Source organism: Ranitomeya imitator, chromosome 3 (genome assembly GCF_032444005.1).
Source record: "Ranitomeya imitator isolate aRanImi1 chromosome 3, aRanImi1.pri, whole genome shotgun sequence".
NCBI lineage: Eukaryota > Metazoa > Chordata > Amphibia > Anura > Dendrobatidae > Ranitomeya > Ranitomeya imitator.
This window is the reverse complement of record NC_091284.1, coordinates 127,627,239-127,648,025: the sequence shown is the minus strand read 5'-3', so window position 1 is coordinate 127,648,025 and position 20,787 is coordinate 127,627,239. Positions and strand designations below refer to the sequence as shown.

Below are 20,787 nucleotides of genomic sequence, written 5' to 3'. Positions count from 1 at the left end.
ACATGGTTATTAGATCGCCCCTCAGTCGTCTTTTTTCTAGACTAAATAATCCTAATTTCGCTAATCTATCTGGGTATTGTAGTTCTCCCATCCCCTTTATTAATTTTGTTGCCCTCCTTTGTACTCTCTCTAGTTCCATTATATCCTTCCTGAGCACCGGTGCCCAAAACTGGACACAGTACTCCATGTGCGGTCTAACTAGGGATTTGTACAGAGGCAGTATAATGCTCTCATCATGTGTATCCAGACCTCTTTTAATGCACCCCATGATCCTGTTTGCCTTGGCAGCTGCTGCCTGGCACTGGCTGCTCCAGGTAAGTTTATCATTAACTAGGATCCCCAAGTCCTTCTCCCTGTCAGATTTACCCAGTGGTTTCCCGTTCAGTGTGTAATGGTGATATTGATTCCCTCTTCCCATGTGTATAACCTTACATTTATCATTGTTAAACCTCATCTGCCACCTTTCAGCCCAAGTTTCCAACTTATCCAGATCCATCTGTAGCAGAATACTATCTTCTCTTGTATTAACTGCTTTACATAGTTTTGTATCATCTGCAAATATCGATATTTTACTGTGTAAACCTTCTACCAGATCATTAATGAATATGTTGAAGAGAACAGGTCCCAATACTGACCCCTGCGGTACCCCACTGGTCACAGCGACCCAGTTAGAGACTATACCATTTATAACCACCCTCTGCTTTCTATCACTAAGCCAGTTACTAACCCATTTACACACATTTTCCCCCAGACCAAGCATTCTCATTTTGTGTACCAACCTCTTGTGCGGCACGGTATCAAACGCTTTGGAAAAATCGAGATATACCACGTCCAATGACTCACCGTGGTCCAGTCTATAGCTTACCTCTTCATAAAAACTGATTAGATTGGTTTGACAGGAGCGATTTCTCATAAACCCATGCTGATATGGAGTTAAACAGTTATTCTCATTGAGATAATCCAGAATAACATCCCTCAGAAACCCTTCAAATATTTTACCAACAATAGAGGTTAGACTTACTGGCCTATAATTTCCAGGTTCACTTTTAGAGCCCTTTTTGAATATTGGCACCACATTTGCTATGCGCCAGTCCTGCGGAACAGACCCTGTCGCTATAGAGTCACTAAAAATAAGAAATAATGGTTTATCTATAACTATGGTACCGTATCCTGAGATGGATTTCCTCTCAGGCAGGAATCCGCACAGGCTGCAGCCAGTTCATATTTTCAGCGCCAATAAGTTACAGCAAACTCCTCTTGTCTTGTCTTGTCGGCCGATGCCGAGCCCAAACGCCGGGGACTTAGTTAGTGGTCTCACGATGTAGTCTCTGCTTCTGTAGCTCCTAGGAATGCTTCCACGACAATCCGTCCGTCTCTGTATCAGCCGTCTGTCCAGACTTGGTTCTCCACTCAATGCACAGGGAATCCACAGACTTCCAAATACGTACTGGGTTCTTAGCAAAGTCTCAGTCTTTTGTTAAATAAAGGGTTAACTCCTCTCCAGGAAACGTTAGCCACACAAGTCTCTCACAGAGTTAAACAAAAGGTTAATTCTTCTCCAGGGGAACGTTAGCAACAAAAAGTCTCTCAAAAGCTTCTGTTCCTCCAAAAACACTTGCAGTAAATCCACACAGTCTCTCTTTAAGATATCACAGCAGCTTCTGCCTTTGCTTCCCGCCTTTTTCTCTCTCAGCTCTCACTTCCAAGTTTCACTTTACACCCGAGACACTAGACCCCACCCAGCAGCACACATTGTCTCTGGGAGTTTTGCACGGTCTGTTCTCTTCTGCAATAGGCAAAAACCACAGGGTCCTAGTGCCCTCTCAGTGGGACTACAGTTCACCCTCTTACATGCCACCCCACTAGAGGTTGGCGTCCTCGACATACCTTCCCACTCAAATTCATCTTGAGCATATCGCTGAGGCGGTATTCCTGCCGTAGATCGTGTAGTTCTCCTGAGTCCTACATCAACAGGTGCGACCTTAGAGGGAGCTAGAGTCTCTTCCATGGTCGTGTCAGTGGGCGTAAGTGGAGTTGTCTCCTCCTGCGGCTCGATGTCCTGTGATACAGCGTCAGGACCAAGCAGTTGACCTGATGCACTCTCCTCAACAACATCCTCCATATCCCCAACATTCTCATCACCCGAGGCCAGATCGGTCACAGGGGGCAAATAAGCAGGCGCAGGAGTAAGCACACCATCAAACTCAAGATCATTCAGAGCTTCCGCCCCTTGAAACATGGCCTCTGGCTCTAGGGGGGTAGGCGCCGAATCTTCAAACCAGCACCGCTGTAACATATTACGATGCAAATTACGGGTTGGCCCCCCTGTCCCCACCGGTTCGACCTCGTACACTGGAATCTCAGGGTTCACCTGTTTTTTTATCAGATACGGTATCGCCTCCCATCGGTCACTCAGCTTTCCTGACCGTCGTTTTGTCCTCACCAACACTCTGTCTCCCGGAGAGAACAGCTCTGTTTGTACAGGTCGCGTGTCCTTATGGACCACCTGGCGAAGGCGGTCACCCACCACCTGATGCACCACCCTCAACCGCCGCCGATGCTCTCGTACCCACTCGGATGCAGTCCGAAGGGGGGCGGAGGAGGGATCTGGCATGCTCAAATCCTCAATGTCTCGGCCAGGTCTACCAAACATCAACATGTGTGGTGAGTAACCAGTAGTACTGTGCACCCTGTTATTGTAAGCCCACATCAATTCGGGGAGATACTCAGGCCAGCATGTCTGTTGCTGACTCTCTAAGGACCTCAACATTTGCAACAGGGTCCGATTAAAATGCTCACACGCCCCGTTACCCTGAGGGTGGTAAGGCGTTGTTCTCGACTGCTCGATACCATAGAGCTGGTGCAACTCTTTCATCAGCGTTCCCTGAAAGCAGGCCCCTTGATCTGAATGTATTCTCTGCGGACACCCGAACACTTGGAAGAAATGTCGGCACACTGCCTCAGCCGCCGACTTGGCCGTCTGATCTCTTGTCGGCACCGCTACAGCATACTTGGTAAAGTGATCTGTCATCACCAGGCAGTAGGAGTACCCTGATGTAGAGTACCCTATCAACACGTAGTCAATCATGAGTAGTTCCAGTGGAGCTGAAGTCTTAATAGACTGTGTGGGAGCCCGCTGCTCAGGGCTTTTGTTGAGCCCACAAATTCGGCACTGCCGACACGCGTCGGCCACCATCCCTCCCAACTCAGGGCAGTAGAGGACTCGCTGCAACCACTGAAGTGTCTTTTCACTTCCAAAATGGGCCCCCTTCTCATGCGCCTCACGAGCGACCACCGGCCCCATCCCCACAGGAATTATCAGTTGGTACCGATGCTGCAGCTCCGATGGCAGGTACACCTTACGATACAAAAGACCTTGTTCCACACACAATTTATCCCATTGTCGAAGGAGTTTCATTCCTTCCATGGACAACTGAGCCTTGTCCTCTGCACTGGGCCAGGCCTTGTTTTGTACCCAACGGCGCACAAGTGCAACGTCCGGACACTCATCCTGGACTCTTGTCCAATCTGAGGGTGTTTTACCCAGGACACAGGGCATCCCGGTGGCCACCCCACTTGAGTGTACCACACTTTGGAAGATAGGTATTTGCCCCAAAGCTGGAGTTTCAGTATCCTCAAGTTGTTCATCAACATCTTCCCCGGATGACCCAAGGGGCACTCTTGACAATGCATCTGCATTGCCGTTCTCTCGACCAGAGCGAAATTTAATGCGGTAATTGAACTTGGCCAGTCTGGCGACCCACCGCTGCTCCAACGCCCCCAGTTTTGCATTCTCTAAGTGAGCTAGCGGGTTGTTATCTGTCATGACTAGCACCTCAGCTCCTGTTAGATACTCGGCGAAGCGTTCTGTCATTGCCCACACCAGGGCCAGCAATTCCAGACGGAATGAGCTGTAGTTAGCCGGATTTCGCTCGGAGTCTCTTAAAGATCTGCTGCCATAAGAAATCACTCGTTCTCGGCCGTCCTGCACCTGTGCTAGTACTGCCCCCAACCCATGAAGACTACCATCGGTATACAACAAAAAAGGGGTGTCAAACCGGGCGTAGGCCAGCAATGGGGCACTCGTTAGGGCGGTTTTCACTCCATCAAATGCCTTTTTCTGTAGGGGCCCCCATGGAATGGGGCGATTTCGAGGACCCAGCGCTGTCCCTCTCAAAAGTTCATTCAAGGGACTCACCACTTGTGAGAATTTAGGCACAAACCGCCGATAGTATCCTGCTAGGCCCAGGAAGGCCCGCACTTCTCGCAGGTCACAAGGAGGTGGCCACTCTTGTACCGCCTTAATCTTACTGGCTAAAGGTAGTACCCCGTCCGGGGTCACCAGATGCCCCAAATATTCAATCTGGTTTCGTAACAGCTGACATTTTTTTGGCTTTATTTTCAGGCCGTAGCTCTTGAGCCGCCGGAGAACTTGACGCAGCTTCTCCAGATGATCTTCAAATGAGGTTCCGAACACCACAATGTCGTCCAAATATATCAGGACTGATTCAAAATTTAGATCACCCAAGCAATGTTCCATCAGGCGTTGGAAGGTTCCCGGGGCGGTAGCGAGGCCAAAGGGCATCCGGTTGAACTCAAAGAGCCCCATTGGCAATACAAACGCCGTCTTGGCCCGATCTTTTTCAGCCATTGGGACCTGCCAGTACCCGCTTGCCAAATCCAACGTTGAGAAATACTTGGCCCGACCCAGGGCCGACAGGGATTCTTCAATACGGGGTAAAGGATAGGCGTCCCGTACGGTGTGGGCATTCAATTTCCGATAGTCCACACAAAATCGGAGTGTCCCATCCTTCTTGCGGACCAAGACTACAGGGGCCGCCCAGGGACTCCGGCTCTCTCGGATCACTTGGTTGTCCAGCATACTGGCCACCATGCTCTTCACCTCTTGATAGAGCGCCGGAGGAATTTGGCGATATCTTTCTCTAATGGGTGGAGTATCCCCCGTTGGAATCTCATGCTCAATCGTCTGGGTACACCCGAAGTCCTCTCCATGTCGGGAAAAGGTCTCTTGATGTTCCCACAAAACTCTTTCCAACTGCTCCAACTGCACGGGGGTCAGCTTCTCCCGATCCACTCCCATCTGCTCCATGATCACATGAACATTCCATTCCTCCGTAGGAGGTTCAGTCCGGCCTACCTCGACCGCGAATGTCCAGGATGACTGTTGGTCTGGTCGCAATTCGAACCCTGCATTTTCCGGCACCTTCTCTGCCGGTACGAACAGTTCAGCCAGTATGGTCCCAGCGGGAATTGCAACAGCTTCATCTAAAACATTGATGCATCGGACCGGTACTCGTCCATTCTTCACAATCGCCAAAGAACGGGCCACATGTACCTTGGCAAATGAGGAACCCTCTCGGGCGGGCTCAAGTAGCACTTCAAGCCCATTCAATCTCTGTGCAGCTCCCACAGGCAGCATTAAGAGTTCCTCTTGTCTGGGTCCCAGCAGGATCGGGGCCCTCGAAGTCACTCGGACCCGGCCCACCCGGCCACCTGGGACCGCACTTTTCAGCAAGTCGCAACTCAGCACTAGACGGTGTAGAATTCTCTGTGTGGGTCGGTGTCTTGTCGCACGGGCCCAGTATCGGGGTCCTTCACTGGCATACATCTGGTGATTCAAATCTCGCAGCACGTTCATTCCGAGCGTCACTTCCATCCCTCTTCTAGGGGGGTGATCCACCAGTACTACCCCTTTCTGCCCCAGCTCTTGACCAAACATTTTTAGTTGCATCCACACGATCCCTTTTACTGACAATTGACCATTATTTGCGGCGGTCAGTCGTATCACTCGGCCATCCTCTGGAATCACTAGTCGACTGAAGTATCTCTCATATACTTCTAGAGGCATTATAGTACATTCGGATCCCGTGTCAACCAAGCACCTCATCTTCCGCCCTTCAAACTCTGCTTCTATCACTGGACTACATGCAAACAAATCTTGTTCATTCCGTCGAGGGCTTTGTGTGGGTGGGGCCGCTGCTGCTTGCCCTCTCATGGCAGCGGCCGGAAGTTTAAAGCCGGCGACGGGGTTTCTGGGGCTGTAAGCGCCCGGCAGTAACGCGAGATGTGTCCCTGGCGGCCACACTTCCAGCAGGTGATTGTTCCTCGTGGGCGAGGGCTTGACTCATTCTGATAGGACGACCTGGCCATTTGCGGGGTCACCGTTCCAGGGGGTGAGGCAGGAGGTTCCCGCGAGGGGGTAGAGGCGGGATCAACTGTCAGTTGAGACAATTTCAGCTTCAACTCCTTCACCTCAGCACGCAGAGCTTGTACCACGCTTACCAGCCCCTCTCCCCCCGACCCTGATGAACCACCTTCCTCCAGCTGGGCACTGTTCACTGACCCCTCGGGAACATAGGCCGATTTCTCTTCCCTTTCCACTGCAGCTCGGTAAATCTGCCAGAAAGATAACTCTGGTGCAACCCGGGCCATTTCCAACAGTTTGTCCCGGAGAAGTCTATTGGCTACACCGGTGATGAATTGGTCCCGGAGCAAGCGGTCTACCTCCCGGAATGCCCCCATGGCCCCCGGGTCTAGTCGCTGCATCTCATTCAACATCTCTTGCAAAATATTAGAGTACTGCATCAGGGACTCACACTCTCTCTGGGGACGATTAAAGAATAGGGACCGAAGCTGAGCCACACGCGCTCGGCCCCCCAAACTCCCCTCTAACAGTTCCAAAATCTTTTCTAATGTATCCCTCTCTGATTCTGGGCGCACCATCACCATACGCCTAATATCACCCTCCAGTGCATTTAATGCCAGCTCAGCGCGTAACGCGGGGGTCAAATTACACATGCGCAGAATACTCCGGATTCTCTCAGCCCAATCTTGCAACGCCATATTGCGCCCATCGTATTTCGGCATGTGCTGAAGTAAAGCCCCTACAGGCACATACCCTCCCGGAGTCGCAGCGGCTGCCAAGGGAACCCCAACCCCTGAGGAGGATGCGGATACAGCGGGGTCATTTCCACCCTCGCCCTCGTCCATGACAAACACTGGATCCTGCCGACTACGCCAAAAATGTAATGACCAGAGGTCCGAATAAGATCCAGTGAGTCACAAACCAAGACCAAGGCAGAAATCTCCAACGGTATTTACTCAAAGGCAAAATAATCAAGGTAATATGGAGAATATTAAGACAGATGCACCCCAAAGATACACCAATTCAGCAGCAGCTGAAATCACTGTGCCACTCAAAGGTCTCCTGAGAACTGTATACTACAACAGACTAGTAAGAAATTTACCTAACAGGCAACTAAAAACAGGAACAAGTGTAAATTGAATGTAGTGTTATTAAGGGAGCCCCTGGAATGGCACATTGAGTATAACTTACACAACTCTAATATAAGATACACCTCTAAAGTAACAATTTAACACTCTGAGCAGAGATACCCGGGTATCTATAACTATGGTACCGTATCCTGAGATGGATTTCCTCTCAGGCAGGAATCCGCACAGGCTGCAGCCAGTTCATATTTTCAGCGCCAATAAGTTACAGCAAACTCCTCTTGTCTTGTCTTGTCGGCCGATGCCGAGCCCAAACGCCGGGGACTTAGTTAGTGGTCTCACGATGTAGTCTCTGCTTCTGTAGCTCCTAGGAATGCTTCCACGACAATCCGTCCGTCTCTGTATCAGCCGTCTGTCCAGACTTGGTTCTCCACTCAATGCACAGGGAATCCACAGACTTCCAAATACGTACTGGGTTCTTAGCAAAGTCTCAGTCTTTTGTTAAATAAAGGGTTAACTCCTCTCCAGGAAACGTTAGCCACACAAGTCTCTCACAGAGTTAAACAAAAGGTTAATTCTTCTCCAGGGGAACGTTAGCAACAAAAAGTCTCTCAAAAGCTTCTGTTCCTCCAAAAACACTTGCAGTAAATCCACACAGTCTCTCTTTAAGATATCACAGCAGCTTCTGCCTTTGCTTCCCGCCTTTTTCTCTCTCAGCTCTCACTTCCAAGTTTCACTTTACACCCGAGACACTAGACCCCACCCAGCAGCACACATTGTCTCTGGGAGTTTTGCACGGTCTGTTCTCTTCTGCAATAGGCAAAAACCACAGGGTCCTAGTGCCCTCTCAGTGGGACTACAGTTCACCCTCTTACAGCACAACTCAGCCTGAAGATTATGCTGAAATTAAGCCCTCCGTTCACATTAGACTAATGTTGGTTGAACCTGCTGATGTCAACTGTTTCCGCCCATAGTCATATGTCTATAGGGTCCCCAGACAATTAAGGATCTGGCATGTCCGATTTGAGACTGCCGATCCTTTTGTTCTCATGGAGATAATATCTGGCTGCATACAGTATCGGTCATCAGTTTTCTCATAAAGAACACAGGGAACACTCGGCTGATGGAGTGCTCCTGTGTATGGGAAAGACGGCCAAGATGGCTGCCAGTCAACCATTTGGCTGACAATCATTTTGTGTGTATGGTAGGCTTTAGCTCACCATAGGTTTCAGTAGATTTGTAAGAAATCGAAAAATTCCCACCATTACATGAACACCAAAATGCATCAGTTACCAAGGTTAACCAATAGGAATCTGTTACCAAATTTATTACTAACAATAATAGCAATCAACTTCCTGTGCTATGTCTTTTTTTATGTCTAAAGCAGGGCTGTGGAGTCTGAGTCAGTGTCCATTTTGGTGGAGTTGGAGTCGGTATAAAATGGACCGACTCCTAACATATATAATACATTGGGTTCAGTAGTACAGTGCAGAATAATGTTTATAGAATAATTTGGGAAAGTTATGAAATGTCCTATAAATGTCTGTTCTGTTCCTGATCTAATGATCTGGGCTTTCAGTTGAGATGAATCTGTGCTGCACTTTATGTACATGCTCAGTAGTGACCACTGCTGTGGAGTCGTGGAGTCGGAAATCAGGGAAATTGAGGAGTTGGTGATTTGACTTACTGACACATAGCCGTGGTTTGAAAGGAACCTGACAAGTAGACTGTCACCAACAGCTACTATAGCGGTAGGGGTTCTGATGACGTGTATGATATGCCAGACTAATGTTGCAATGTTGAAAAATGTGCATGTTTCCTATATCGTTGCATATACTAATGAGGCGGGACTAGCTCAGCAGGGTCGTCCTTCATACATGACTTGTAGGACTGCTATTCAGGTTATCATTCACGCCCAGAGAAGATCTAAAGCTGGACTAGTCCGGTGGGAGCGTATGCCGGCTCTCAATCATGTCAGAGAGGCATGATTAGAATATCAGAGCAATTATAAATACGGGCGTAAAGATGCCTCACGAGACTAGTCTTGACTCATGTAACACTGGAGGGTAAAGATGAATTGTTCAATTGCAGCCTTAGGCTACTTTCACACATATTTTTTAAAAAAAGGATCCGTTTTTTTTCCTGCCGGATCCGTTTTTTTCTCATAGAGTTGTATTAGCGTCGGATTGCACCTGATGGCCTAACGTTTCATCTGTTTTTTGGTGGATACGTCAAAAATTAGTTTTCCGGCGGCCGGAGAAAACGTCCAGAGGAATGTTTTTTGTGTCCGGTGAAAAAACGCACAGCGACGGATCCAGCGATAAAAGGATGAAACATGGGTGAAATAGATGAATCCGGCTACTGATTCAGTTTTTTTTTTACACTGAGCATGCCCGGTAGCTGCATTTCCCATTCTGGGGTCTCTCTCTCTCTCTCTCTCTCTCTCTCTATCTAACGAAATTAAAAATGAATTAGATTCACTCAATTATTGGGGACTTCCAGTATTACCATCAAAACTTTTTATAAAAATATAAAACAATTAGGAACTGTCTTATTGTATAATGTATTCCTCTTGGCACCTTCTTTACACACTTTGTTCTCCTCCTATAGGTAATGAATTGCCAGTTTGTGCAAGTTGTGGACAAAGTATCTATGATGGACGATATCTTCAGGCCTTGGACTCAGATTGGCACACTGACTGTTTCAGGTATTTATTTTACTCACTTATATAGCGCCATTTATTCCGCAGCGCTTTACAGTCATTATCATCGCTGTCCCTTTTGGGGCTCACAATCTAGATTCCCTATCAGTAGTGGGAGGAAACCGGAGGAGAACATACAAACTCCTTGCAGGTGTTCTCCTTGGTGGTGTTTGAAGCCTGGACCCCAGAGCTGCACTGCTACTCACTGAGCCATCTTTCTGGTATGGTTACATTTCCCCAATAGGTATAGAAAATATATATTTTCTGAGCTGAACATTCCAGCACTTGTAGTATTCCGTAAAAAAATGAAATTTATTGTTCAGATTAAAAACATAAGTGGCAAAGAACAGCAACAAAAATAATTAAAATTATATATGACAAAGGAGAGAATGCACACACGTTCGTCTAATCAGTTATCCAGGCTTCAAGATTAGATTAGACGTGCATCAATTCTCTACCTTTGTTATATATATATTTGAATTATTTTTGTTGCTTCTCTTTGCCACTCATGTTTTTATTCTAACAATAAATTTAATTTTTTATGGAATGCTGCTAGTGCTGTCTTCTACATGGATCTACCCATACAACAATTATAGGCTATGTGCCTTTGCACATGCCTCCTGTCACGAGTATGTCACGTCCTCCTGGATGATCCCGGGTTAGAAAATCATTACATATTGTGATTTGCAGGTCTTTCGTGTCCCATATTTAATGGATTTTGTTTCCTATGGTGCCGAAGAGGTTCATGACCCCTTCTGTACTGGTTAGGAACATGAAGCTCCATCTTACAGCTGTTCCTGATCTAGTCATTCCCTCTCTCTATAATATCTGACAAGACCTTATATTCCTTGCCAGTGAAAGTTTATTTCCTGATAGTTCCCTGAAATTGCTGTGCAGAGTTGGAGATTGTTCTTTGGTTTTTGGGTGTGTAATTTCTTCATTGTCCTCATTTGGTTTGTATATTTCTACCCTTCCAAACATACCTCTCTATTTTGGGTGAGTGTTTTGTATGTTAGTTGCTTTTTGTTATCTCTGATTGTCTTACTTGTTTATACACTTGCATTTATGTCGGAGGCTTCCTGGGGGGAAGGGATGGGACAGCTTTGGGGATAAAAGGAGAACAGTTAAGGTACCATCACATTTAGCGACGCTGCAGCGATCTAGACAACGATCCCGATCGCTGCAGCGTCGCTGTGTGGTCGCTGGAGAGCTGTCACACAGACAGCTCTCTAGCGACCAACTATGCGAAGTCCCTTGGTAACCAGGGTAAACATCGGGTTACTAAGCGCAGGGCCGCGCTTAGTAACCCGATGTTTACCCTGGTTACCAGCGTAAACGTAGAAAAAAAAAATACTACATACTTACATTCCGGTGTCAGTCCCCCGGCGCTGTGCTTCTCTGCACTGACTGTGAGCGCCAGCCGTAAAGCCGCTGTGCTCTGCTTTCCGGTCGGCGCTTACACAGTGCAGGGAAGCAGAGCGCCGGGGGACAGACACCGGAATGTAAGTATGTAGTGTTTGGTTTTTTTTACGTTTACGCTGGTAACCAGGGAAAACATCGGGTTACTAAGTGCAGCCCTGCGCTTAGTAACCCGATGTTTACCCTGGTTACCAGTGAAGACATCGCTGAATCGGCGTCACACACGCCGATTCAGAGATGTCTGCGGGAGTCCAGCGACGAAATAAAGTTCTGGACTTTCTGCTCCGACCAACGATGTCACAGCAGGATCCAGATCGCTGCTGCGTGTCAAACTCAATGATATCGCTAACCAGGACGCTGCAACGTCACGGATCGCTAGCGATATCGTTCAGTGTGAAGGTACCTTAAGGCAGGTGGCCCAAACCTACTCACCATCAGTGGCACCTTTGGGAGCAATAGTTAGGGTCCTAGGGTCTGTACAGGTCCCCATTCCCCAATTACATATAGTCACAGCGTGACATTTTCACTCGGCCTACTTTTTTGGATCTTGATATGGATCCTGTCGCTAACATTGCGAGATAGCTGCAGAGTCTGTCTTTTGAGCTATCAGACCTATGGTCTAAGGTTTCTTCACAACAGACAGCTGAACTGGAACCTAAAGTGACACTCCTGGATAGGTTTTCTGGGGTTCGGAATAAATTTGTCGCATTTCAGGAAGCCTGTAAGCTCTATTTCAGGTTTCCGCTGCGGTCATATGGGAATGATGTACAGAGGGTGGGGATTGTTGTCTCCCTCCTTCAAGTAGACCCTCAATCTTTGGCCTTCTTTCTCCCATCCGACTCACTGTCACTCCAGTTGGTGGATGCATTTTTTGGGGCTCTTACCTTCCCTTGCTATCCTTAAACACTTTTGCCACAACTTTGACAGAATGCTTAATGCTTGGGAAATTTGTCCTTTTGAAAGACCCATTTGTGCCCAAGCTTTAACTTATTGGCCAATGACCTGATATGTTACTTTAATATTTCCACATCATTTTCCTTTCCGTATAATGACATTGAATTTTGTGAATTACACTAGCCAATCCTGCAACAAAGCACCTCTACCGCATGATACTGCTAACCCTGTGCTTTGTGGTTTGCATGGCGTTTTTCTGATTGCGTGCCATTGCCTGCCCCTTTTTTCCTACATATATAACAAATTGTGTCATCAGACCGGAAGACATTTCTCCAAAAAACCCTACCTTTGTCCCCATGTACAGCTACAAACTGTCCCCTGGCTATTTTATGGTAGTCTGAGAGAAGTAGCTTCTCCATTGCTGAGCCACCTTTTAGGTCATGTTAATATAGCACACATTTTACTGTTGCTATTGATACTTTTTTGCCCATTTTCCTACAGAATCATCACAATAGTTTCTTACAATGAAATCTGTGTGGTAGAAAAGTATGGGTTTTACTGACTTAAACTTAAGTGTATTTAAATGTATGACATTAGCATTATCAGTTTCTAATCCCAGGCTTGAAATTCCAAGACTTAAATTGGTTGTCTGGGACTTTTATATTGATGATCTTTCATTAGGATAGGTCATCAATATTTGATCTGTAGGGGTGCAACACCATGCATCACCGCCGATCAGCTGTTACTGTGCTGAAGGAAGCTGGATGTACTGAGTTTGGAAGCTGCAGAGCATAACAGCTTTGTCAACTGCGTAGTGGCTGTGGCTACTGAATTAAATTCCTTCACGACATGTGCCGTATTAGTTCGGCGCATGTCATGTCTCCCCATTTGAGGTGGACTCCGGCGCAGAGACCACATCTTTTCTGTCAGCTATTTTGAACAGCTGACATTTGCCCACAACAGCCGCAGGTGGAATCGCGATCAACCTGTGACTGTTAAAGCATTAAATGCCGCTGTCAAACTCTGACAGCAGCATTTAGCGCGCTCTTACGGAAATCACGCCCATTGGTGACCGGTCATGTGATCGCAGTCACCGTTTGGTCAACATGACAACCAGAGGTCTCCTAGAGACCCCTATGGTTGTCACTGCCAGATTGCTATGAGCGCCGCCCCGTGGTCGGCGCTCATAGCAAGTCAGCAATTCTGCTACATATATGCGATCTGATCATCGCCTGTATGTAGCAGAAGCGATCGGGTTGTTGCAGCTTCTAGTCTCCCATGGAGATTATTGAAGAATTGCAAATGTAAAAAAAGGTTTTTAAAAATATTTTTTTTAAAAATTAAAAGTTCAAATCAACCCCCTTTTGCCCCATTCAAAATAAAACAATTTAAAAAAATCAAATATACTCATATTTGGTATTGCCACGTTCAGAATCGCCCAATCAATATAAAAATATATGGACTCCTTGAAGCGCAGTAACAGCGCGAAACCTGCTCACTCCCCTGTCTCCTACACACCGCACCATGCACTTTATCGAGATAAAGCGGATATAATCGAAGATTAAATAAAGGAATTTCAACAAGAAAGACCGAGTGAGTGGCCCAATTTTTTTCTTCTTGTTTGTGCAATATACCATTACTTTATGTGTAAGCATCCCCCATAAGAGGTCTTTGATACTAAGAGTGTGAGGTATCACTTGAAGTGAAAGAAGCACAGTCATCATCCATATATTTGGTGCCTAATCTTCTAAGTGGACAAAAGTTCAATTTGTCCTGCAAAAAACAAGCCCTCACATGCCAATATTGACAGAGAAATAAAAAAAGTTATGGCTCTGGAAAGAAGGGAAGCGAAAAACAGAAACGCCAAAACGAAAAAGGCCTCCCTCACAAAGGGGTTAAAGACAAGTTTCTAAAACTCTTTGTAGTTCAGCCTCTCGCCCTTTTTTAATATACAAGTTTGCTATCAGTGAATACATTACAGGTTGTAAAGCGTCCTGCTCTCAGACAACAGCGGATCCAATTGCATCCAGGCTAGACCATGGTCTGAGCTAATCAGCCTGGAGTCTAGACTAATGCATTGGAACAAACTCCCACAGAGGTTTGTGCAGATTCTGCTGATGTATTAAAGGGGTTCTCCAAGCCTGCGATAATTATGACCTATCCTCAGTATAGCATATCAAAATCTCATAGGTGGGGGGTTTAACAGAAAGTAAATCAATATCTGATAGGTGGAGGGTCTCACAACCGGGTCCAAGGAGGGTTGGAGTGTCTTTCACTGGAGAATCCTTAGGCTGCCATCACACTAGCAGTATTTGGTCAGTATTTTACCTCAGTATTTGGAAGCCAAAACCAGGAGTGGGTGATAAATACAGAAGTGGTGCATATGTTTCTATTATACTTTTCCTCTAATTGTTCCATTCCTGGTTTAGGCTGTAAAATACTGACCAATTGTTCCATTCCTGGTTTAGGCTGTAAAATACTGACCAAATATTGCTAGTGTGACGGCAGCCTTACAGCGCGCAGTGGACTTGATCTGAGGATTCACTAGTCGGCAGTCAAGTAGAGTAACTGTAGACTTGTAGCCTAAGGCCTGACAACCCCTTTAAGGCTAAGTGCACACGTCAGGATTCTTTGCAGAAATTTCCTGAACAAAACCGGACTTTTTCTGCAGGAAATCCGCATGCGTTTTTTTTGCGGATTTTTCCTGAGCTTCCCCAATTCAATAACTGATTGACAGGTTTGTCACACTTGTCAAACATAGTGTTTGACAAGTGTAACCAACTTTTTACTATTGATGCTGCCTATGCAGCATCAATAGTAAAAATATATAATGTTAAAAATAATTAAAAAATTAAAAATTGTGATATTCTCACCTTCCGGCCGCCCCAGCAGCCTTCCTGCTCCTCGCGATGCTCCCATTCCCAGTAATGCCTCTCGGCAATGACCCCAGATGACGTAGCATCAAGCGAGACCGCTACATCATCACAGGTTATTGCCGCGAGGAATTACTGGGAACGGGAGCATCGAGAGGAGCGGGAAGGCTGCCGGGGCCGCCGGAAGGTGAGAATATCACGATTTTTTATTTTAATTCTTTTTTTACAGGTATATGGTTCCCAGGGCCCGGAGGAGAGTTTCCTCTCCTCCACCCTGAGTACCATCCGCACATGATCCGCTTACTTCTCGCATGGTGGGCATAGTCACATGCGGAAAGTAATCGGATCAATGCATTCCTATGTGTGCGGAATCCCCGCAATTCCGCACAAAGAATGAACATGCTGCGTTTTTTTCCGGAATGCGATTCCGCTGCGGAAAAAATGCAGCATGTGCACAAAAAAGGCAGATTGCATTTTAATAATAGGATGCTTAATGTAATTTTTTTTAGTGGTATAATGGCGATTTTATAGCGAAAAAACGCAAAAAATCCTGAACGTGTGCACACAGCCTAAGTCATATATTTTATTCAGTTTTGAACTCACTGGTATCCTTATACTTTGTCATTTTTCCTGCTCTTAAGACATCAACTTGAAGAATTGACTTCACTTTCTGCCAATTATATACTGTACTCCCCCTCGACAGGTGCAGTTGTCCCCGTTATTCACTTCACCTATCACTGATGTTTTAATCTTATGGCTGATCAGTCTATAAGATCAAATAACTGTCAATTACAAGGGAAAAAGGAAAATGTGTATATTGTGGTGTAATATATTCTGTATGGTTTCTGCATTATAAAATAATATCTGCAGATTTGCTGGTGCTGCTGCTCCTCAGACAGTAGAGGAGAATAGGCTCCTGTGCCAGTGTTGTAAGAGGCACTTAGTCTAATGAATGACTCTGCAACTTTTACAGACGGTAGCAAAACAGGTAATATATCTGAATAACATTGTGAGGCTAAACAAAATGTTCGGTATTCTATATATATTCCCCATGGTTCAGTTATTACCAACAGAATCCACAGAAATGAGCATGAAATGTCTTAAAATCAGTCTTTGTCACCACAGTTGAACTATCTAAACTATTAATATGGGCATACAGGTTATAGATGGCTGAGGCGAGTGATACCTGTATGCCTTATATCAGATGCCTTCTTGTGGATAAATCATCTTTTATCACTCTATGACTGTGGATGAAAGAAAAGAACAGTTATGCGCACACAGGAGATATGAGGCACAGAGGTATCACTCTTCTCAGCAGACTATAACCTGTATGCCCATATTAATAGTTTAGATATGTCAAATGTGATGACAGATTCCCTTTAATTTCCATGAGCAGTTCCATAGGAAGCGAAGTAACAAATACATCAAGTTACTTGAGTTAGCCAAGCCTATCAGTTTGAGATGTCATTTGTATTAAGGACTAAAGCAACTACATACATTAAAGGGAATCTGACAGGTGATACATGCTGCCCAAACCGTGGTATATGATAACAGCCATGTTTTTTTGATTCTGAAACTATGCGGTTTGTATCGCCTGTCAGGTTCCCTGCAACTCTATATTATATGTGCTGTGTGAGTTATTAAGTGCTCTGAGTGTGGACAAATGTTCTACGCACACTGGATAATCATTAAAGGGTTTCTCTAAAAATTTAATAAAATTTCCTCCATTGCATAACTCAGTCTCCAGTTCATCCTAGCTATGTGTCAAGACCAGCAGCAATCTGAATATTGCACATCTCCCGAGACCTGTATCTCAACTGACAGAGGAGCTGTATCATAAGCACCAGAGATGTGGATGACAGGAGAAGAAACACATTTTCTCCTCCACTACAGGACTGAATCTAGAGGAAAAAATCCTTTGTGCTCAGTCAGCCATTGAGAAGGTTTATTTCTTCTGATGTGACACACTTCTCTTTGGATCAAGGAGACTTGTGCATACAATACAGATTCTCTGTCAGTTGAGACACAGTTCTTGGGAACTGTTTTTCTTCAAACTACATTCCGTCTTGTTATGTTACTATAATGGGCTGCTGTTTAAATTACGTGACTAGGGCCATTTTATTGCATTCTTGGAAAACCCCTTTAAAGAGTAGTCTCACCATCCTGAGGATAGATTATCAATATTAGATTGGTATGGGTCCAATACCCGGCACCACCACCGATCAACTGTTCTCAGGCTACCACTGATCTCATATTGTTGACCTATCCAGCAGATAGGTCATTAATAGTGATGTAGTGAAGCAACCCTTTAATTTGATCATTCTGTGCACATAGGACATCATATTATCTTCAGCACATCACCTGTTTACCGTTGACCAAGTGCTGCCCATGGCAATGATTTTTAAAATTGTTACAAAAATCGTCACACCTGCTGTATGAGCATTTAGCTTAGTCTGACTGGATCGAAAGTCGGGAATGAGCATTTCCATAAACGTTCGTTCACTGATTAACTGGTCTTAAGGCCGGTTTCACTCGTCAGTGGCTCCGGTACGTGAGGTGACAGTTTCCTCACGTACCGGAGACACTGACTCACGTAGACACATTAAAATGAATGTGTCTCTGCACATGTCAGCGTGTTTTCACGGACCGTGTGTCCGTTTGAAAAACACGGAGACATGTCAGTGTTCGTGGGAGCGCACGGATCACACGGACCCATTAAAGTCAATGGGTCCATGTAAACACGTACCGCACATGGATGCTGTCCCATAGGGGTGGAGCCGCATATTCATCACTGTAATGTGTGACACCACGTGGCCGCTCATACGGGACAAGCTGCGACGCTGAGAGGAAGCATCGAGGGAGCTGGGTAAGTATTTTAATGCCAGCGGGAGGGCGCACAGGGGGAGGGAGGCGGGAGCTGACCGGGAACTTTATTTTAAACACACACACAAACCCCCCCCCCCTGATTTTTCATTCCTTCTCTCCAGCGAACGCTGCTGGGAAGAAGGAATGAATTCTGGATTCAGCACCCAAAGCAGGGGACAGCGCTTAACTCTAGCGCTGTCTCCTGCATGGTGTGTGTGGTACCCAGTCGGCACACGGACGGCACATGGCTGCCGCACGTGTGCCACACTGATGTGCCACGTGAGCACACGGACACACGGACACGGATAACTCCGGTACCGATTTTTCTGGTACCGGAATTATCTGGACGTGTGGGACAGGACTAAGACTGTAAATTATCATTTACGGTATTTTACCTGCAAGACTCATGTACTGTATCATGTAATCTTTATATGTATCTGTAATTGTTTCTATTGCAATACGATGGTATAAAAAAAAAGTCATCATCATTGCAAACCAGAAAAATATAATCTCTTATGTTTTCACATTGTTTTACTTTTTTTTTTTTTATTCCAAACTGGAAAGGTAGGTGAATAGCAAGGTATAATATCAATGCCATAGTAACTAGAGCTACAACCACAGCTCTCTTCAAATTCGTAGTGAAGTCTAACTTGTAAATTGCCTTATTGGCATTCTCTGCTTTCAAAAAATACCATTTGTAAGAAGGATCCCTTAAAGAGAATCAGCAGGTTTGTGCTACCCCCTCCGTGACCCTGATTCCAGCAATGTGTCACTTACTGGGCTGCATTTTTATTTTTTTTAGAAAATCCCTGTCTTATCTTCTGCAGATCTAGCAGTTCTCTAAATGCTGAGCTTTGTATAACTCCGCCCACACCTCTGATTAGTAGCTTTCTGTGTTTACTGTGCATAGGCAGAAAGCTGCCAATCCGTGGTGGAGGTGTGGTTATACAGAGCTCATGAATATAGAGAACTACATGGCAGCAGGGTTACTGGTCCTCTAGTGATGATTCCTGCTTATAAAACATAAAACACATTATTCCGTTCTCAGATTAGGTGGCAAAAACCTGGTGACAGCTTCCCTTTACTAGCAAGATGCTGACAAACTATCCCCCCCCCCCCAAAATCATTTATTTTCTGTGGGAAAACTGAGCAGCAAATGTTCAATTTCCCTGCAGCGCTCTTACAGGTGAGATGACGCATTACACAATGTCCATCTAAATCAATAAAGGACAGGGCCGGTCCCCCGGAGCAAGAGACGCCCTTTAATTCACTCTCCACTCTGGCCAAGACATGAGGATCCCAAACAGATTACCCATAACCTAAAATATATGAAATTAGATTTCCTAAGCTAGAAAACCCCTTTAAATGTTGTCTCGATACTTCTAAACAGTTTAAAACTACAACAACTTGTAGAAAAGGCAAAAATAAAATATTTTATTGCCAAAGGAATAGAAAACAAAATGGAAAATCTAGAATTTTTAGTAGATGCAATTCATCATGACGCGATCATTTATCTGAGCAGTATATCAGTCGCTGGCTCTGCGGAAGTTGAACACTGTGAGATTTCGCTTTGGGGGGAGGTTGTCTCTGCTGTTAATGCAGCTGTGTGCTCAGAACTTCCTGTTCTTCTATATTACTCACAGGGGGCTGGGGAACCAAAAACAGGGACTAGGCAGTCAGGGCAGACAGCTGTGAGAACCGGCTGCATGGGCGATGGAGCAACAGGCAGCAAAGAAACAGTAAGTGTCACAGCATCATTTACATGGAGGAGAAAACTTTCCCCTGCAATTTACTAACCTAAGACATGTTTTCCACTTTTATTTTTTAAGTATATACTTAATATATATATATAGATTTATTGGTATTGCTATTTCTTAACATTATGATTCCCCCAAATAAAAGTGGTTTATTGATATATATATATATGTATGTATATATATATATATATATATATATATATATATATATAATATGTATATATATATATAATATGTATATATATATATATATATATAATATGTATATATATATAATATGTATATATATATTATATATATATATATATGTATATATATATATATATATAATGATTTTTGAAGACATACACACTTGTCGTAGGTATGTGGATTGTCGTAATTGTTGGATGCACAGACTATTATTTTATGAAACTATTCAAAAGCAACTGACGTGCTAGATAAGGTTATCCCACCCTTCTATGTGTAAGGTATTACTATTGCACAGTATTCATAAAATTCATCAGCTATGGTAATGGTTCACTATGGAAAAAAACAACAACATAAAACAAGGCCAGAAGTGTTGTTATATGAATCATAATTTGCTCAACATGTCCACAAGTTCTATGCAAAGAATTGTGCAATTTTAATAGGGGAAAGGAACATTTATCACCAGTAGCTAAATAAGAACATCATTTTCATCAAAAAAAGAAAGATTGAATCCAAAATTGATTTACTGCGAGATTATTAGAAACTGGTTGAAACTCTTACAATTCATTTTTATCTATGTCACCTTGATGGGGTAATTAAACTTCTAGAAGTTGTGACATACAGGTCCTTCTCAAAAAATTAGCATATAGTGTTAAATTTCATTATTTACCATAATGTAATGATTACAATTAAACTTTCATATATTATAGATTCATCATCCACCAACTGAAATTTGTCAGGTCTTTTATTGTTTTAATACTGATGATTTTGGCATACAACTCCTGATAACCCAAAAAACCTGTCTCAATAAATTAGCATATTTCACCCATCCAATCAAATA

General features: G+C 44.7%; 1 protein-coding gene across 2 annotated transcripts in view; it reads left to right on the top strand.

Moving 5' to 3' along the window:
* Positions 1-20,787, top strand: part of LIMK1 (LIM domain kinase 1) — a 133,941-nt gene that overhangs the window by 20,568 nt on the left and 92,586 nt on the right. The window contains exon 2 of one of the 2 annotated variants that reach the window (XM_069761413.1): positions 9,862-9,958. In XM_069761413.1, coding sequence (XP_069617514.1) covers positions 9,862-9,958 — 97 coding nt within the window. Of the gene's footprint in view, positions 1-9,861; positions 9,959-19,643; positions 19,743-20,787 lie in introns of those variants that run through there. The other variant, XM_069761414.1, reaches the window with a different exon arrangement.